General features: G+C 51.0%; 1 protein-coding gene across 3 annotated transcripts in view; it reads left to right on the top strand.

The window, feature by feature from the left end:
- Window positions 1–20,986, top strand: part of PRKDC (protein kinase, DNA-activated, catalytic subunit) — a 2,754,228-nt gene that overhangs the window by 953,721 nt on the left and 1,779,521 nt on the right. For all 3 annotated transcript variants that reach the window (XM_085605657.1, XM_085605658.1, XM_085605659.1), the window contains one exon: window positions 13,615–13,739. In XM_085605657.1, coding sequence (XP_085461783.1) covers window positions 13,615–13,739 — 125 coding nt within the window. The remainder of the gene's footprint in view (window positions 1–13,614; window positions 13,740–20,986) is intronic.

Consider the following 20,986-nt stretch of genomic DNA (forward strand, 5'->3'; position numbering starts at 1 on the left):
TCTCTCTCTCTCTCTTTTCTCTCTCTCTCTCTCTCTTTCTCTCTCTCTCTCTCTCTCTCTCTCTCTCTCTCTCTTTTCTCTCTCTCTTTTCTCTCTCTCTTTTCTCTCTCTCTCTCTTTTCCTTCCTTCCTTCCTGTGGTTCCTGGTCCTCCCTGGCCTCTGCCGGCGTCTGCCTTTTCCTGGGTGTGGTGTTGCCTGTTGCTGGCGGCACGTGCCCTTGTGGGACTGCTTGTTTTGCTCCATCATTGTGCTCTTGCTGTGTTTCCTGTGGCTTCGCGCTACGGTGCTTTTCTTCTTCCGCCTGTGCTGTTGGCGGTGGCGCCATTCCGGCCTTGTCCGCTGCTTGCGACCTCAGTGTTTTCTGCTCTTTTCTATCCCTGTGCATATGTTTCTTCCGGTAGGCTCTGGCTCTACCTCTTCTCACTTCTTTCGGGGTGGCCCTTGTGTTCCTTGAGGTTTTTGGGATGCTGTCTGCCCCTGCGGGGTGTTGGGCACTCTCCCTTGGTTGGGCTTAGGATATCCTGGCCTTTCTTTCTTGTTCTTGTGCCATGCCCCCTGCTGGGGCCCTTGTCTCTTCTGGTGAGGAGGCTCTCTCGCAGGCCCTCCTCCCTTCTGGGTATGGCTAGGGTATCTATTCTACATTAAGGAATCTGCGGCTAGTAGTCTCTATCAGATGTACAAGTTACTTACCTTCGGTAACAAAGTATCTGGTAGAGACGATTCTAGCCGCAGATTCCTTCACGACCCGCCATTCCTCCCCGTTCTGCAAGGACCCTCAGCTTGGCTTTCTGCGCTCGCCTCCCTCTGGGTGGCTTGTCTTCTGTGGGGGTCCTTTTAGTTTTCTGCCGGTCGGGCTTCCCTCCAGCTGGGCGCTCTCCAGTGTAGGGGCCTGCTTTTGCTCTTTTCCCTTTGTTGTTGCAATTTCTGATCCCCTTGCGGTCTTCTACGCTGGGGGTTCTTTTGCCTGTCCTTGCCCCCTGCTCCTTTAAGAGACTCTGGCCCTCCTTGACTGTGTAGTCTGGGGGTGGATTGCTGTTGCTCCTCTATGCCGGGCTTGTGGCCCTTTGCTGTGCGGTCTATGGTGGCAGTTTCTCTCTCCTTCTCTTACAGCGCTTCCACTACTTGTGCCTCCAGCCTGGCTCTTGCCTTGGCTTACACGATGGTTCTGCGGAGGGGTGCTTTATGCTTCCCTGCTGTGGCTTTACTGCTGTGGCCTTTTGGTACTTTTGTGTTGCTTGGTGCTGCTACTTGGCTTGCAAAGTTGTTCCTCAGAGGTGGTCTGCTCTCTTCCTGCTTGGCTTTCCTGCTGTGGCCTCCTGGTGACTCGGTGCCACCTGGTGCTGTTCCTAATCTTTTGTCTCTCTCTTTTTGTTTCTCTGGTTTTCGCACACTGTTCCCATGCTCTCCTCAGTTTTGTTGTGATGGCTCCGCGTTGTGACGCGGAAACGTTCTCCGAAGCAAACTGACGTCAGCGCTCCGGGGTGGGGCTTATGTGACCTCGCTGACGTGACGCCCGCGGAGGACGTCTGGGTGGAGTCGCGAGGTGCCACCCCCCGGCGCACAGAGATGCTGGTCAAGAAAGTTTTCCGGGTCCAGTCTCACGCCTGGGGATAATTCTAAGTTAAGGAATCTGCGGCTAGAATCGTCTCTACCAGATACATTGGCTTTGAAAGAATTTCTACCCTCCATTCAGGAAAGACTAGTACAAGTGTTTACGGACAACACCACCTCCATGTGGTACTGCAACAAGGAGGGCATGGTAGGGTCGTGGACTCTTTGTCAAGAGGTCCTGTGTCTCTGGACATAACTGAAACAGCAGGGCATATCCATGATGGTTCGATATCTGGCGGGCTCTCTGAATGCCAGAGTGGACTAATTCACCCGCAAATGCCATGCGGCTCATGAATGTTGTCTCCATCTGCAAGATCTCTTTCAGCAGTGAGGAGAGCCTTGGTTAGATCTGTTCATCACATCAGAGAACGTGCAATGTCAGCAGGTCTGTGTGCTGGAGTTTCCAAGGTGGCTGTCGCTCGGAAACGCTTTTCATCTTGAATGAAGCTCAGGCCTCCTGTACACCTTTTTGCCCACATCACTCCTGCACAGAGTACTCAAGAAGTTCCGGAACGACCGGGACCAAGTCATCCTTGTGGCTCCGTCCTGGACATCTGCCAGGCAGCAACATGGGTTTCCTTGCACATGTTTACTAAGCCACTACTGCCTGGATAGTCAGGCCCGTAGAAATGGTCGCTTTCCCCATTCGTTCCTGCAGGACTTTCTCTTGTTAAATTTGTCCTCAGACCCACTTCCGGGGAGGTATTGTTTGGATGTCTATTCTAAGGTAAGAAGTCTGTGGCTAGAAGTCTCTATCAGATGAACAACTTCGGTAACTCCTTATCTGGTAGAGGCTCCATCCTCCCTGGTCTGCGAACGGATTTCTAGGGACAGGGCTTTTCCCTTTCAGGGGCCTAGTTTTCCACACCTGTGGTCAGTGAACTTCATGGCTCCGCGCTTCTGGCATGGAAAGTCGCAAAAAGTAACTGTAGTCAGAGTGCCTGGGTGGCACCTATAGAGGCACCTCGAAAATCACTTCCAGCGTGGACGACGCCACGTTGAGCCGAACGACCCCACCTACCAGCGTGCAGGGGTAGTGCTTATGAAACATTTCCGGGTCCAGTCTGACGCCTGGGGATAATTCTAAGGTAAGGAATCTGCGGCTAGTGGTCTCTATCAGCTAAGGCATTACCGAAAGTAAGTAATATGTTCTTTAGAGCCATTATTTAGCCCATGATGGATAAGGGCTATACTCGTGAAAGGTTATGTACTTCCTCAGAAAACCTTACATCCTGCTGCAAGCCTGACTTTTCATTTGCACCCCAAGAATAAAAAGCCTGCCTAGCACAGACTCCTTCTAGGCATTATACAGCACCCCAAGCCTGTCCTCCAGAGGGAGCTTCCCCACTTGTCTTGTGTTTTAATACATGTATAATGCTGTTTTGTCAGTGAACAGGGGAGGTCTCATACTCTCATGGTTTCTCAAGGCTGCATCAGCATGACTTTTTGCACATTAGTACTGTCCACATGAGCATAAAACAAGATATCAGTCATATATTATCAAAATAACATATGACAATCAGACATATGGATTCATGATATGTATAGTTTCTGACTCGGAAATACTCTAATTTAACAGTCTTTTTACAGTCCACTAACTAGGAACCAGAGAGTTACCGGAGACTGTATCATAGTCTTAAAAAGAGGAACAGGGTCCACATCATGGACCACAGGTGTAAAACATTCTGTTTATTTGTTAAGTGAACTATGTTTTCATAAATAGTTGAATCGCAATTCCTATGAATAGATAATATCAATAAAGGGCTCAGAGTGGATATCTTATCGTAACAATAATATATTTATGTTTAAAGTATCTTACCCATACTTTTTTTCATTATTAAATGTTAACATCTTGAATATTGTTTGCTGCACTGTCTCCAAGGAAATATGAGTTCAGGAAGGGTAAAATGAGAAACAATATTCCACTGCTTGTAAGATTCCTAGAAAGTCTTAGCTCCATGTCTGTTTGTGGTATTGGTTGGGCAGATTTGCCACATGTCCAATATCTTAGTTGTCATGCCCATATAAGAATATGTATTTGAAAGAACATTCAGCATGCCTTTTCAAGCCAGTATGCATGTATACTTGTAACCAGTGGCATAAGGCAAAATGATGAGTTCCCCGAGTTTGTAATATCTCACAGATATTCATTGGCCTTTGATTGAATTGAGGTCCCTTGAATGGTTGGAGTCCCCTGCGCTACCCCCTGACGTGTAGTTGTTCCAGCTTGTACTTTCCAATTTAATCATTTGCCCTTTCTAATGGTTACTAAAAGTAGAATAATACACTAGTCTCTGACTTTAACAGGTATAAAGACCGTTAAGTCTGTGACTGTCTTTAAGCAAAGTTGATACCGCCTATGTAGGAAGCTGGCTCTGTATGTATTACACCAAAATGAGGTATAGTGTGCACAGAGTCCAGTGAAACTCCAAAGGTAGGCAGATGTAAAAGTAGATAGCACTTTACTCTCTTATTTGTGGTAGTGTGGGCGAGCAGTAAGGCTTGATCAGGGGGTAGTGTTAAGCATTTGTTGTACACACTCAGGCAGCAAATGATGTCACACACTCAGACTGAACTCAGACCAATTTGTTTGTATCAAAAATATAAAGTTATTTTATTTCTTAGATCCAAGCCGAGCCTGGTGCAGGTAAGGGAAATAAATGCTTTGCAAAATCTTATGCAATTTTTTTTTACAGTTGAATGCAGGTTCAAATGCAGTTGATTTAATTACTGGTAAGTCAATGTTTCAAAATTACTTTTCAGTTACTTTACAGATTACTTTGTACAGTTTTAGATTACTTTTTAAGTTACTTTTTGTACTCAGTGTGATATGCCTAGATATCACACTGGGACATTTCCCACAGAAAAGGTAAGTAAATCAGTTTTTGTACATTTACCGTTTTTCACTGCTTCATACAAACTAACTTCACACCTAGAACAATTGTATTTTCAAGTAAAAACAGTCAATGTATTCCTATGGAGAGAAATTAAGTTAACGGTTTGCAGGTAAGTACTAGTTTGTGGGTATTGGTATTCTGGGGTTAGAACCAGGGTTTCCCCAGGGTCAAAGATGCACTCTTGAAACACCCTCAGTGGCACTAGGGCGGCTGGGTGCAGAGTGCTGAGGCCCAACGTTATCCAATAGGGGGCTCCGGTTGGTGGCTGCTCACGAGCAGGCTACAAGGTGTGTGAGCAAATCTCCTGGTGTTAGGCTCAGGGCAAAGGGGGATCCGAGTTAGCACCCAAAGTACACCCGCAGCGGCATAGGGGCGGCTGGGTGCAAGGTGCTGTTTTGGCGTCGGGTGCTCTGTTTTTTCAATGGGGATTCTCCAGTTGCAACAAAGACTGCAGGCTCGGGGACGAAGATCTTCTGGAGGTGACCACCGGTTGGAGAGCTAAGTTGGGATGCTGGGACACAGTCGGTTGGGCCACCCAAGGCCGCGGGACGTCGGGTGCAGATGTGTCTAGGAGTCTGGTTTTCTTACCAGCTGCAGTCGTGGGTGTCCTCCAGAAAGAGACTGCTGGCGTCGTTTGGAGAGTCGAGACGGGTCAGAGATCACCACACTTCAGGTCAGGAATGCCAGGGGGACCTCCTCGTACCGGGGCCGTGGGCATCGGGTGCAGACTTGTGGTTTTGGCTGGGGCCTGAGTCTGTGGGCAAGCAAATCCGGTGCTCACGGGAGGCAAAGTCTTTGGCTTGGAAGGCAGGGCAGGTCCTTCAGGTTCTTGAGGCTGCTAGCTGCAGGACACACCAGGATTTTGCTGGAGCAGGTTCGAGGTGGGGACAGAACGGTAGAGCTGGGACCAAGTTAGTGGGCGTCCTCTTCTTCTTAGTTTCAGCACAGCTTCTTCGGTCCTTCTTCTTCTCTTCTGTTTGTTGATTCTTGTCTGAGGAGGCAAGGTTCAGGGTTGCCCCTAAATACTAGATTTGGGGGCATTACGGGTAAGTAAAGTTTGGGACTATTGGGTCCCTTCCTTGTGGTGGGTACATCCCCTGTTATGCCACCCTCCCGTGAGAGGGGGGCATATGCCTCACACTTGTTTTCTGGATCCCCCATCTGCAAGATGGTGAGGGGTGAGGACTAAGTGTGCTTCATCTCGCCTCCCCCACCTAAGGGGTGGGGTTGGCAAAGGTGGGCACACCTCTCGTCCTCACTTGGTTTTCCTGCCGATTCTCCTGCCCAAAGTGGGGGTCAGTACCGGTGGAAGCCAGTTGCTAAAAGCAGCAAAGGCCTGGGGTAGCGCACAAAGGCGGCAAGCCTTTGAAGCTTCCCCTTCGTGGACTCTGCCCATCGTGGCTGAGGAGGCTTGGCACCTCATTCCAGGATGTGCATTATTATTATTATTAGTATTTGTTAGGCGCAAAATGAATCATCCCCAAGGGATCTTTTGGTGCCACAATATCAGAAGAGTAATGGACAGAACTGCTGGTTAATGACTGAACAACCAGGTTTTGAGCCGTTTTCTTAATAGCCCAGAGGAGGGGTTATCACTCAGCCTGGACACCAGTTTTAGGTCGTTTTTCAGGGGGTCTCTTGAAGATGCCCTCTGTGTGCATTTTTCATTAAATCCCACACTGGCATCAGGGTGGGTTTAATGTGCTGAGAAGTTTGATTTTTTTTTTTTAATCTGTTTATTGAACTTAAACAACAGAGTCATGCATTACAGAGACATGTATCGTACATTATATTAGCTGCCGTTCTTTAGAGGCATCAGTACATTGCTGTCGTTATAGCGTGCAAATTTACCAGTCATGCAGTGAGATTTACACCATACAATGATCCTCGGGTGATGGGAGAGATGGGGGTTCGCACCGTCCCCCCCGATACACATTCCATTTAGACCATATTTCAATCCATTTTTTCGGGCACCCCCGAGCCACATAGACTGTTTTCTCTCTCACCATACACCAGTCCATGTCCTCTTTCCATTTCTTCAGTTTCGGTGGCCCGGCGGCTCCCCATTACTGCGCTATATTACGCTTAGCGATCATCTGCCCCAGTGTGGCCCATATCCTCCCCTTCACATTTAGGTCTGTGGGCTCCCAGATGTTCAACAGGCATCTCTTGGCCTCAGGCATAAGAGGGACTTTCCAAATTGTACTCATACATTTCAGGATTTTTTGCCAGAAGTCTTGCATTAACGGGCATTCCCAAAGCATGTGCAGGAACCCGCCTTCCATCCCACACCGTCTCCTACACTGCCCATCCACACTTTTGCCCATAAGCAGTAATTGCTTCTCTGAGAGATAAGCCCTGTGTAGGATCTTGAGTTGCACCAGCTTGAGTTTAGCCGATATGGCTACTTCTTTTGGCGACGAGAGTGCCTCCTGCCATTCCTCATCGTCCATTTCAAGACCATCCCTTACCCATTTCTCTCTAAGTGCAGCGAGGGGATCAGGGGTGTGATGAATAAGCTTTTTATATGTGAGGGATATGCATTTTTCCGGTATATGCCCGTCGAGCAGTCGGTCCTCGAGTGGGGATGCCTCAGGCAGCTCCGTACCAATGGGGATGTTGGCCTGCAGGGAGTGTTTAATCTGTATGTATCGAAAGCGCTCTGATTCAGCCATTTCGTATGTCTGTTGTAGTGTCAGGAACAGTACCATTCCATTCCTCCCCCAGAGGTCCCTTATATGTGAGATACCTATGAGGTTCCATTTGTCAAAACCCTTTGTTCGCCCCAAAGTTCCCAGCTGTTCAGTATCCCATAGGGGGGTGGCCATAGTGAGTCTATTGGCCCATCCTAGCGCTCTATTGACTATGTGCCATAACTGTACCGCGTGTTTCGTGGGCCATGTGAGTGTGAACCTGGTTGGTTTGGAGTAGAGTGCTCTTGTGAAATCACCACCGGGCAATAACCACCTATCCATACCGTATGCCGGGTCATCCCCATTTCCGTATTGGCATTGGTTAATTGCAGCCAGATGCGCTGCCCAGTAGTACTTCCTAATGTCAGGCAGGGCGATACCCCCGCCGTACCATCCGAGCGTAAGCTTACCGAGTGCTATCCGCGGCCTACCGTCCCATAGAAGTTCTCTCTGCAAGGACTCGACCTCCCAAAAGAATGTATGAGGTACCACGTCCGGGTAGTTTTGGAGGGCATATAGGAATCTAGGCAAAGCCATCATTTTAAACAGTGCTGCTCTCCCGAGCAGGGAAAAGGGCAACTTTCTCCAGACTTCTACATCCCTTCGTAATCTCTGCAGGGGAGGAATCAAATTCCTCTCGTATCTAGCCCTGGCATCGGCGGTTATATATATATGCCCAGATATCGAAATCCATCAACCGCAACTTGTATCGTGCAGTCTCTAGGAAGGGAGGGAGCGGCCCCGTGGAGCACGTAGAGCGTCGATTTGCTCCAGTTGATTCGGAAACCTGAGTTTCGTCCGAAACTGGCAAAAATGTCTAAAACTACTCTCAGTGAACGTGCAGGGGAAGAAAGATAGAGAAGGATATCGTCAGCGTACAGCGAAATTCTATCCTCCCAATCCTCGGTCCAACGAAGTCCACGGATAGAGACATCACTTTGTATCCATGCCGTGAGCGGTTCCAGGGAGAGGGCAAACAATAGCGGCGAAAGAGGGCACCCTTGTCTGGTGCCTCTGCCCAGGGCGAACACGTCCGACCTCTTGTTATTGGCCGTTACTTGTGCTAACGGGTCGGCATATAAAAGGCGGATCCATCCTATAAAGTTGGGAACGAAGCCCATCTTTTGAAGCACCGCAAAGAGGTATGCCCCTTCGAGGGTGTCAAACGCCATGGTGGCGTCCAGCGATACCACTATTGCATCCTCTTGGATTCCGGGGCAACGCCCCAGCACTCCATGAAGGCGCCGTAGATTGAGGGCCGTGTTACGATGGGGTATAAATCCCGATTGGTCCGGGTGTACCAGCTTAGCGATGATAAGTCGGAGTCTGTTTGCTAATAATTTAGCAAGTATTTTAGGCTCTGCGTTTAGAAGGGATATTGGCCTGTACGATGTACATTCGTCTTTCGGTTTCCCGGGTTTGGGAATGGTGACCAATGTTGCTATGCGCTGATCCCTTGGCAGCTTACCTAGCTTCACACTATCATAGAACATAGCTTTCAAGTGAGGCACTATCTTATCTGGCTTGATCTTGTACAGTTCGATAGGAAGGCCGTTGGGCCCTAGCGCTTTGCCTACCTTAAGATCTCCTATTGCCCTAGCCAGTTCCTCCGTAGTGAGGTCCTCCTCCATCATTTCGCGATCCTGTTCAGTGAGAGTGCGCAGTTTAATGTCTGCCAAAAATTCGGAAGAGTCGCTCTCCGTGAACTCAAGAGTCTCTCCGGTACACCCTCTCAAAGTGTATAGCGAATTCTCTTGCTATATCGTGTGGTTCAGTGAGGACGACACCCGAAGCACTTTTAAGTTCGGGCACAGCCCTCTGCGTCCTCCCTTTTTTATCGAGCCAGGCTATCAGCTTGCCCGCCTTGTCACCCTGATCATAGATACGTCCATCCCGGTCACGCGCCAAAGTTTTTGCCGCGTCTGTAGCTATTGATTTGTACTCCGTCGCTCTTAGCTGCAATTGGTGGGCGATGTCGTCATCTAGACTGCACCCTGCTCTCTCCTCTAGCCGAGCGATTTCACGTTCGACCTCCATCAGCGGTTTTTCTTTATCTTTTCGTCTGCCTGTGACCACTGAGATGGCCTGACCTCTGAGCACCGTCTTAAATGCCTCCCACAAAGTAGCCGGGGAATCCACAGTGCCCTCGTTGTCGAGGAAGTATTGTTCAATAACCTTACACATTGCGGCTCTGGTTTCTGGACCTTTCAGATACCATGGATTTATAGGTGGGACACCTACGACCCTTTTGTCCCCAATCGTAAGGTGGACCCATATTGGTGAGTGATCAGAGATTGATCAGAGATTCCTCTAGGCAAGTGCCTGATGTCAGCTGTGAGCATGTCTGCCTGTACTGGAGATAGGATATAGTCAATTCTCGAGAGCGTGTGGTGGGCCCCTGACAAGAATATATATTCTTTACTATCAGGATGTCGCTTCCTCCAGAGATCGACAAAGCCGAAGGCATCAAGGAAGGTAGGGAGCCACTGCTGTCCCGGTCCTATGTCTCGGGGTGGGTGCCTGTCTAGCGCTCCCGAAAGGACGGAATTGAAGTCGCCCACAATCACGAGGCGTCCCTCTGGGAGCCCGAGTAGAAAAGCGCCAAGGTCTCTATAGGATTGAACTTGCAGGCCAGGAGGAATGTACACCGCTACCAGTACGAGCGCGCGCCCCTCCCATCGTCCCGTGACCGCCACAAAGCGTCCAAGCGGATCCGTCCAGGTTCGCTGAACCTCGAAGGGGAAGGTGTGGCGTAGAAGGATCCCCACTCCCCTAGACCCGGTAGTGAACCCCGCATGGGCAACCAGTCTATAGCCCCACCTATTGAGCGCTTTACATGTGTTACCGATTAGGGGTGTTTCTTGCAGTAGTGCAACTTCTGGAGAGTGTCGTTTGAGGTGTTGCAGCACAATACTTCTTTTTATTTTGTCACCCAACCAGGTTGACGTTCCAGCTTATAAGTTTAAGGCTTTTGTCCCAGTGCATGTCTGGTGTGAAAGCAGTTCGTCCCGAGCCATTCATGTACCATGCCTACCATCCCTAGTACGAACACTCTTAATTTGCATGACAAACAAAAACTCCCCCTTCCTTCCACTCCCCCCACAGCCCATCGCCCACCATTTCCAAACAGCAAACATAGTAACTCCAACGTCCAACCCCCCCTGCCGGCTACCCTGCCACGTAGGTTCCAAACTACCCACATCCCCAACCAGCAGAGCGCCTATCGCCCCAAAGAGTGAACAACTGTGTCCTGGGGAAGTGGGCAGTAGCCGACCCCAGCCGCCCAAGGTCCTCTTCCCCTTTTTGCATTAAAATAGTTGCCAAATATGGGTACAAGAGCGGCCCTTCTGCTCCCGGGCGGAGCCGGTCATGGTAGCAAGTAATGCACCCCACCCACCGATATATTTGAAATGGGCCCCAGGCGTAGATATACATCTCCCCAACATCCTCAAGGCGCAGTACAGAGGTATACGGTCATTACTTAAAACAGTGGGCCCACTTTCTACCGCCCTGTGGTATAGAGCCTCCCAGGTTATACATTACGGTTTTGTGCAGCCTTTCCCTGGCGGGAGCACGGAAGTCCTGTTCTTCCCAGTCGTGCTATCTTGGCGCATGGCCCGGGCTGTTGGGCCTCGATCTCCATGTGCGCCCAGTACGCAGTTCCTGCTCAACAAGTTCCCCCGTAGTCGCTTCCTCTCTAAGATCTGGCTCTTTCCGTCTCATGGTGGCTCTGGAGCCCTTCCTCTGGTCCGATTTCCCTTCCAACCAGTCCTGGACCTCCTGGGGGCTGGTGAAGAAGAGTGACTTCCTATCCGCAAGGATTTTTAACTTCGCAGGGAAGAACATCATATATTTGATCCCGCGTTGTCGCAAGGTTGCTTTCACCCCTTCAAATGAACGCAGCTCCTGTTGTACCTTCAACGTGAAGTCTGGGAAGAACCGGATAGTCGCGTTTTCATATTGAACATCCCCCTGGGTCCTTGCCGCCTGTAATATGGCATCCCGGTCTCTATAATTCAGGATCTTTGCACTAATAGTTCTGGGAGCCGCTCCTGGCCTTGGTTTAGGGACCGGCGCCCTATGTGCCCTTTCCACCGTGAAGAGAGAGGAGAGCCTTGCAGGTTTGAGGTGATATAGGATGAGGTCCTCCAAGAAGAGGTCGACACTCGGCCCCTCCAGTCCCTCCGGGACCCCCACCACTCTGATGTTACTGCGACGGGCCCTCCCTTCTTGATCCTCGAGCTTCATTGCCATCTGGCGGTGTTGGTGAGTCAGGGCGTTTATTCTCTCCTCCAATCGTTTCGTGGTTGTCTGGAGGTCCGTGACATTTGTTTCAGTTTCTTTGACCCGCTCTGTAGTTTTGTTCATATCGGCCCTCATAAGGTTCATTTCAATTGACATTTTGTCCATTTTTGTTTCAAGGGTGGTTCCTAGCCCCTTGATGGCCGCCATGATGGACTGTAGGGATGGCTCGGACCCCCCCTGTAGGTCTCCCTGCGCGTCGTCGGATTGCGTAGTCGGCTTGGGAATGGCGTATTTGTCCAGCTTGTTGGACTGTACCGTAGCGCCATTTTTGGGTCTCATACTTATGGTGCGTCCGTCGTCTCTGCGCCTCCAGCGGCCCGCACCCGTTGTTCCTATGCGCAGATCCAGGCGGGAGGATTGTGTAGCGATACGATCGTTGGTTACCCTTTAGTTCTATCGCGTATCGGCGTGTTTTTGACAATCTTGGCTTCCCACCTGGACTCGGATGTGATCAATGTTGCCCATTAGAGGTGGCGCTGTCCATCCCAACCCATGTTTGCACCTTCAGGCCTCCCAGACTCCATATGGTTGCACCCACAATGCGCGTTCGTCCAGACCTATAAATCAGGTTGGGAAGGTCCTTCCTGGGGGAGTCGCCGTGGGCACTTCAATGCAGCCGCGGGGAGCGCGCCACCCGCTCCCGCGCCGTCCCCAGACCGATCAGCGGCCGTCACAGCAGGCCCCAACTTCCCCCGCAACAGCGCCCTCTGTCTTGGACCCGGTTGTGTATGGGGTGGGCAACCCAGGCTTGATCCGGACCCCCGCCGCTTCACCAATCAGCCCAGGCGCCATCCCTGTTCACGCTGCGCCGCGCAGCCAGAATCCCAAGTCAGGTACAGGGCGGGTGCGCGTATCTCCGGACCCCCTCACGGTCCGCTCACGGCCGCATTCCTTAGGCGCAGCTTCGGTTGTTCCCAACGGCTCTTAGAAGGTCTGCAAGCCAGCGCGTGGGCAGCAGCAGCCGTCCCTCACAGGCCCAGTGCACCGCTATCGGTCTCGCGCAGGGACCGCTCCTCCGTATGGTCACGCCGGTCACCCAGTCAATCAGCCGCCCGTGCACTCCCCGAGATCCTCCGTCACAGCGCCCTCCAGTGCTCACCTTGCCTGAAGTATCGGGAGGGGACACCCGGGAGAGCCCAACTATCACCGCAGTCTCTGCGGCCTCTCGCGTTCTTCAGCCGGGCCCATGCGCGAGTCTCGCGCCCACACTTCGTCCTCCTGGGCGCGCCCACTCAGAGGCGTCGCCGGCGCTGCACTTTCCCGGCTCTCTTGGGCTCCCTGCTCGGGTTTAACGGCCTTTTCTGGGGTTTTAGGGTGCTGTACCACCTCCGCCGTGTATAGCGCCACTCTGTCCCCGCTCAGCCGGATTTTTAAGGATATTTCGGGGGTTTAGAGCCCCAGCTCCGGCGGAGCTTTCTCGTTAGGCGGCCATAGTCGTCGGCGCCAAGCCACGCCCCCCCAATTTTGATTATTTTTAATGTACTTTTGCCCAGTCCATCTCTGCCGTACGTCTAGCAAATAGCACATCCAATTCTCAGAGCAGCTGGCACACTGCAGCATATTTAACTTTTAATACTTTTAGGAAATATGTGATGAATTATATTATGTGGTGTTATTCTGTGTACTTTGTTGAGGTTCTCATTTCCAAGCCTCAGTTTGTTAGATGTAACAGTGGTAAAATTGTGATCCAATCCTTTGAAGTTGTTTGAAGTGCAATAGCTCTTAATTAACTCTTCAGAGGGTAAGTTTGCAAATTCATCTTTCTCAATTTCAACACAGGATGATGGAGCTTCTAATTCACTAATCCTTAAAGTTTATGCATGAAGTCTTTGTGGCATTTGTGAAACTTTGCTTGCTGTTCTGATCCTAATATTTGATTTGAGAGGATATTTTCTTGCTCTCTCCACTGATAAAAGTTCCATTCTTGTCTATTAGATTATATTTTTAAGTTGGAATTAGAGTGTGGGCAAACTGTTTTATTGATTATTTTATTAATAAATGTACTACTTTATAACCATGAATTGGTACATGTATGAAGATTTAAAATACACATTTTGCCCACAGTGATGATTGATTATTTCAATAGATCTGTGCTATTTTTTCCCCAGTTTTTAGATGCATTGGAACTATCACAAAGCCCTATGCTGTTGCAACTTATGACTGAAATTCTTTGTCGAGACAAACATTTTATGGAAGATTTGTTTCAGTCCAGTTTCAGAGCTATTGCTAAGAGGTAAGTATAATACTTTTTAAATAGATTGTCTGTTTCTGTAAGAAGTTGTTTTATTTGTATTAACATGCTATTTAAAATTGCACCGGACTGATTCATTTTTCCCCAAACAGAAAATTGAAATTAACAGTGCTTTAAAGTATGTTCCTGGTCCTCATGAGGAGCAGTGACATTGAGCTATCCATGAGCAAACTGTTAAAGCCAAACACGTTAAAGGGTACAGTTTTCCAGCATGTCATCCACCTCAGAGTAATAGGTCTACAAATCTTCTTTTGATGGACCTAATACCTAAATAATATTATTAATATAATGGGCAGATGGAAGCAAGAGTAAACACTAATACAACAACAACTAAAACAACCATGATCTGAAAGAGACATGTTATTGATAGATTCCATTCCCCAGGCGTCAGACTGGATCCGGAAAGTTTTCGTCAGCAGTACCCCTGCACGTCGGTGGGCGTCATCGTGCGGCTCTGCATACGTCGCTGGCGGCGTATTTGCCGAGATGACATCATCGGAGCTACTTAGACACGCCCACGCGCGCTGACGTCAGTTCTTTCTTTTTCTGCGCCAGCAAGCGTAGATCCGAGAGAGAGCGGTACGCCTAGTTAATATTTTAACTTTATTTCTGAGACTTGTTTCTCTTGCTTGTCGAGTACTCGACTTCTGGTGCAGTGGAGATGCCTGGGTTTAAGTCCTGTAGGGATTGCCGTCGGAACATGTCGGTGGCGGTTCCCGCATGACGCGTGTCTCTTCTGCTTGGGGCACGCCCATGACCCCGAGACATGCCCCGATTGTCGGGCCATGGCGCTGAAAGCTTTGTTGGAGTATTCCCGAAAGTTGTTGGAGGTCCGGCAATCAGTTCCGCGACGCTAGAGGTCCTGCTCCCGTGGGAGGTCGAGGCACAGGTCGCGGGGCCGACACCACCGTTCGTCGGAGTCGGGAACAGGTAAGTCAAAGTGCCATAAGAAGTCGAAGAAGCAACGTCGCTCTTTGTCTTCCCCTCACCGGTCACGGGACGCGGTGGAGGGGGCGGGTGATCACTCCCCCGCAGCTCCGGTGGAGCCTCGGTTGTTGCCTGCGGCCTACCAGCCTTTCCTGGGGCCGTGCGCGACTCCGGAAGAAATTCAGGTATTCCTGTCGACCATGGGCTATTTATTTGCCCCATCGGCCTGCCTTCGGGCCCCGTGAACCCATTGGGTGGTTCTGCCCCTGTGCCGCCGCCTTTGGCCCCGGCTACGCGAGCAAGTTACCCTGCGCCGCTGTTGGCTCTGGGAGTCTGCTGCGGGTCTGACGCCGACTCCGGCACCGGGCCTGAGGCTGCCTCCAGCGCCGGGGCAACGCCGCCTCCGTTCACGACGCCGTTGCCTACAGGGCCGGACTACGTCGAGCCTGGTTTGGTCTATATTCCAGATGGGGAGTTTATTCTCTTTCCCCGGGCCCCTCGTTCTTACCGGCCTCTTAAACAGCCGGTGAACGAAGGGAAGTACTGGGAGGGGTCTGAGGACCCTCTTGCAGCTCAATGTGAGGATGAACCGGAGTGGGAGGGTGATCTGGAAGTTCCAGGCGATCTGGATTTCTCTCCGCACCCTGGTACACTGTCCCCTTCTTCCATGGCTAGGGAGGAGGTTGGGACTTTTTCTGTGGTGTTGTGTAGGGCGGCTGAGGCTCTTAACCTCGAGCTCCCTTCAGTGCCTATCAGGACCAATCTCCTGACTGAGGTACTGCAGCCGGCGGCCTCCTCGGCGGAGCCGCTCCTGTCCTTTAATGTCGCGCTTACAGACATTGTGTTAAGCACCTGGACCAAGCCTAACACAGGGGATCCTGTGGATCGGAGTGTGGCACGACGCCATCGCCCGGCCCCAGGCGACCCCAGTTTTCTCACGCAACACCCAACGCCTGAGAGTCTGGTTGTCTCGGCCTCTGCCTCTATGAGCGCATTCCCTTCCGCACCTCCGGACAAAGAATCTAAAAAACTTGAGCAGTTCGGGAAAAAGATTTTCACCTCTGCCAGTTCCGGGTTGCGAGCGGTGAATACTGCATGCCTGTTGGGCCGCTGTTCCCACTCTGTGTGGGACACTGTAGCACAGGTGCTGCCTCAGTGTCCAGTGGATGCTCGAGCGGTGCTCTCCCAAGCCATTACCGAGGGGAGAGATGCTGCAAAATTCACTATCCGTTGTGGCCTTGACACAGCAGACTCTATCGGCAGAGCAATTTCCACAACAGTGGCGTTACGCTTGGCCCGGGACAACTGGCTTCTCCAGGGATGTCCATAACACTTTGTTGGACATACCCTTTCATGGCACGCGTCTCTTTGGTTACAAAGCGGATAGCACTTTGGAGCGCTTTAAAGACTCCCGGGCTACAGCCCAGTCCTTGGTTCATGCCACCACGCGTGCTTCCTTGGGGTCTGCCTTTCGCTCCTTTCGAGATCTGGGAGAAGGCGCCCAAATCCGTTACTTTCAGAGCCGCCGGCCTGCACAGCCACAGCGCAGCCGCGGTCGAGGGGCTCGTCGAAGTGGGGCACGGGGCCAGCAGACGGGTCAGTCTACCACCACCCCTGCTACCACTGCCTTAAAACCTTCCTAGTCTGGTGTTTCAGGCCCACCAAACGCCAGTGGGCGGCTGGATTCGCCTTCACCTCCCCCACTGACGCACCATCTCTTCGGACAGGTGGGTTCTGCAGATAGTCAGAAGGGGCTACTCCCTCCCTTTCGAGACTCCCCCTCCAGTCATGCCGCCTCAGTACCACCGCATGTCGGGGGATCACTTGGCGCTTCTCCAGTAGGAAGTTGCGGCCCTCTTGGCCAAGGGGGCCATCGAGCCAGTTCCGACGCCAGAAGTAGGTCGTGATTGTTGCTCCCACTACTTCCTGGTTCCAAAGAAGGACAAGGATCTGCGTCCTATCTTAGACCTCCAGAACGTCAATCGCTTCCTCCGGAAGGAGAAGGTCAAGATGCTCACGCTTGCTCAGGTCTTGTCTGCCCTAGACCCGCAAGACTGGATGGTAGCATTGGACTTGCAGGATACTTATTTTCATATTCCCATCCTGCCGGCCCACCGGCGTTACTTGTGGTTCACGGTAGGCCACAAGCACTTTCAGTTCACCGTGCTCCCTTTCGGCCTTACCAGCGCCCCTCGGGTGTTCACAAAAGTGATGGTGGTGGTCGCAGCTCATCTGCGCAGATCAGGGGTCTCAGTCTTCCCCTATCTGGACGACTGGCTGTTGACCAGGCAGTCGTCTCCCACCTCCAGACTACGGCTGACCTCCTGCATTCGCTGGGGTTCTCCATCAACGTGCCGAAGTCGCATCTGATTCCATCTCAGATCCTCCTCTTCATCGGAGCGGTTCTGGACACGGCACAATTTGGGTTTATCCTCCCTAACAGCGAGTCCGGGACATTCGGGCTATGATTCTGATCTTTCAGCCCTGGTCCTGGGTTTCGGTCAAGAAGACCCTGAGGCTGCTGGGCCTCATGGCCTCCTGCTGATCAACCATGCCAGATGGCATATGCGGGCTCTGCAGTGGCTCTGCAGTGGGACCTGAAGTTCCAGTGGACGTAGCATCAGGGAAACCTGTTCGTCTACGTCCATATCTCGAAGGGCACTGCACAAGACTTGCAGTGGTGGTTCACGGACCAGCGTTGGGTCAGCGGAAGATCCCTCTCCCTTCCCCAACAGGAGCACACAGTGGTGACGGATGCTTCCCTCCTGGGATGGGGCGGCCACATGGGAGAGGTGGAGATCAGAGGCCTCTGGTCTCCGGCGGAGTCCAAGCTCCATATCAATCTTTTGGAGCTCAGGGCGATCCTACTTGCATTGAAAGCATTCCTTCCCTCTGTCAAGGGGAGGGTAGTGCAGGTGTTCACAGACAACACCACCGCCATGTGGTATTGCAACAAACTAGGCGAGGTGGGGTCGTGGACACTGCGCCTCTGGACATGGCTGGAACGTCAAGGCATTTCCTTGACGGTTCAACACCTGGCAGGTTCTTTGAACGCCAGGGTGGACAAACTCAGCCGCCGGTGCTTGATGGATCACGAATGGCGTCTTAACTCGGAAGTGGCACAAGGTCTCTTTCAGCAGTGGGGAGAACCTTGGTCAGATCTATTCACCATTGAAGAGAACGCGCAATGTCAGCAGTTCTGCGCGTTGGAGTTTCCAAGCCAGCACTCGCTCGGAGACGCTTTTCGTCGCGAGTGGAGCTGCGGTCTGTTGTACGCCTTTCCACCTATACCACTTCTACCCAGAGTGCTGGAAAAGATCAGATGTGACCGGGCCCAAGTCATTCTTGTGGCACCGGACTGGGCTAGAAGAGTTTGGTATCCCGACTTACTCAGTATGAGCGTGGATCCCCCATCCGACTGCCTCTTCGGGAGGATCTTCTGTCGCAGCAACAGGGGACGGTCCTCCACCCGAACCTGTCCTGCCTCCACCTCCTTGCGTGGAGATTGAGCGGCACAGTTGATTCCATTTGACTTGCCTCCTGAGGTCTGTAATGAGATTCTGGCAGCCAGGGGTCCCTCAACTAAATCTGTGTGCGCCTGTCGGTGGAACAAGTTTGTGGCATGGTGCACAGCAAAAGCTGTAGATCCCCTTTCTCCCCCTCTTTCTGAGGTTCTATTGATTGTTTTCTCTTTGGCTCAGCAGGGCTCTGCTCAAGGCACTATCAAGGGCTACCTTTCTGCTTTTATAGCCTTTCTCAGGCTGCCTGATCAGCCCTCTCTTTTCAAGTCCCCTGTTGTCAATAGATTTCTCAAAGGCATTACTCACCTTTTCCCTCCTATTCCTTTTGTGATTCCTCAGTGGGACTTGAACCTGGTTCTCACATACTTGATGTGTGCTCCCTTTGAGCCTCTTCATAACTGTCCTTTGCGGTTATTAACTTTGAAAACTGTCTTCCCGGTGGCCATCACCTCCGCTAGGCGTGTGAGTGAGCTCCAGGCTCTTTCCTGTAAACCTCCTTTCCTGGCGATTCATCCAGACAAGGTTGTGCTTCGACCGCGTCCCTCCTTTCTACCAAAAGTAGTGTCTGCCTTTCATCTCGGGCAAACTGTCACTCTGTCTACTTTCTTTCCGCCTCCATCAAGAGAGGCTCCACCATCTGGACCCAAAATGTGCGCTTTCCTTCCATCTCAAACGCACACAACCGTTCTGGGTGGATAACCAGCTCTTTGTTGGCTACGTGGGCGCCAAGAAAGGCCGGGCTGTGCACAAGCGGACTATGTACCGATGGGTTGTCTTGTGCATTAAAGCCTGTTACTCTCTGGCGTAAAAGGAACCTCCGGTATGGCTGCACGCCCATTCTACCAGGGCCACAGCAGCTACTACAGCATTGGGACGCGGTGTCCCCCTGCAAGATATCTGTCAGGCAGCCATTTGGGCCTCGCTGCATACTTTCACTAAGCACTATTGCCTTGACAGTCAAGTCCGGAGAGACGGCTTCTTTTGCCGGTCGGTTCTCCGAGCCTTTCTGGTGTGATTTCACTTCACAGACCCTCCACCGGGGTTGGTATTGCTTGGGTATGTATTCTAAGGTAAGGAATCTATCACTAACGTGTCTCTTTCAGATGCACTAGTTACTTGTGTAACGATATATCTGTAAGAGACATTAGTTAGTGATAGATTCCTTACCGCCTGCCCATCTTCCCCGTTCTGCGAACTGTTCTCTTGGGTTCAAGTCATCCCTTTCAGGGCCCTAGTTCTATTGCACCCGTAGTTTGTCTCTGGCATGGCTCTGCGTTCCTGGCATGGAAAGTCATGTACAGAACTGACAGCGCGTGTGGGTGCGTCTAAGTAGCTCCGATGTCATCTCGGCAAATACGACGCCAGCGACGTACGCGGAGCTGCACAACAACGCCTACCGACGCGCAGGGGTACTGCTGATAAAAACTTTCCGGATCCAGTCTGACGCCTGGAGATATTCTAAGGTAAGGAATCTATCACTAACTAATGTCTCTTATAGATATAACGTTACACAAGTAAATAACTTGTGCAATCTGGCCAACATTAATTTATCAAAAGGTGAGGAACAACTTTTAAGTCTAGGCTTGTCCTTTTGCCCTGAGAGCAATTTTATCTAATCCACACCCAGAATGGACATCTATAAATGCGTGAGAAAACTAAAAGTAAAGAAATACCATTTACTCATGAACAAAGATCCCAAATCAAGTACAATAGGGGGAACAGTGGATCAATCATCAGTCATAAATCTATCTATGTTAAACATGCCCCTTCTGAGAGACTTACAGGAATTGATGGATGACGAACATACTGAAGGCGCATCCGGTTCAGGTACTCAAGAGTCGAGGATCGACAACACGGATGGTAATCGTGATCACTGTTCCCATTAAGCTGCGCGCCCGCGCACCTCTGTTGCCATGAGCGCGCAGAGCCGTGTGTGGAGCGCTCACACACAGCACATGATCCTGCGAGAGCAGTTGTGCCGCTGCTTTTAATAAAGCGAGCGGCGTGAAAAATGGGAATTTCGTGGGTGGAATAAACTAATTTGAAAAGAAGACGACAGAGCAGCAGGTAAGTCTTGTGGCAGCTTGTGGGATTATGGAGGGCACTTGCTTTATTCTTTTGTACCTAGAGCGCGCTGCGGGGCATATTATGTGCTTTTGTTTAAGTATTCATGTTAATTGCAGCGCCCGTCACGAGCTGCGATTAGCACGAATACTTTAAACAAAAGCTCACAATCTGCCCACAGCAGCGCTTTAGTAACAAAAGAAATTCAGCAAGTCTAGAAACACAGCGTGTAAAGTACACAGCCTGTTTGTGGACTTGCTGAATTTGTCTTCTTAACAGAGCTGGGCTGCGGAGTGATTGTGTGACTTTGTTAAAGTTTTCTTGTTAATTGCAGCTCGTGACGGGCGCTGCGATTAACCTGAAAACTTTAGCTAAGTCACACGATCACCCCGCTGCCCAACTCTATTAACAGAGAGGAATGGACTCTTTGAAGGATATCCCTTCCCCCTACAACGCTCACCTGGCATGACGTCATGCCATAACTTCTCCACTAGTGATGTGAGCAGTGTGAGCACGCGCACTTCGATGTGCCTGCTGTCACTGCAGTCTGGAAAAAAAAGAGGACCGCCTGTGCCAGGGCACAAAACGGAGCCCGATAGAGACCCGTTTCAAGACCCCGTTTAAAAATCTGCCGTTGCTCAGCACCGGTGAGACCTGAACCACTTAAAGACCTGAACGTAGTGTCCATCATAAGTCACCCACTGTCAGCTAGGAACA

Source organism: Triturus cristatus, chromosome 5_1, assembly GCF_964204655.1.
Source record: "Triturus cristatus chromosome 5_1, aTriCri1.1, whole genome shotgun sequence".
NCBI lineage: Eukaryota > Metazoa > Chordata > Amphibia > Caudata > Salamandridae > Triturus > Triturus cristatus.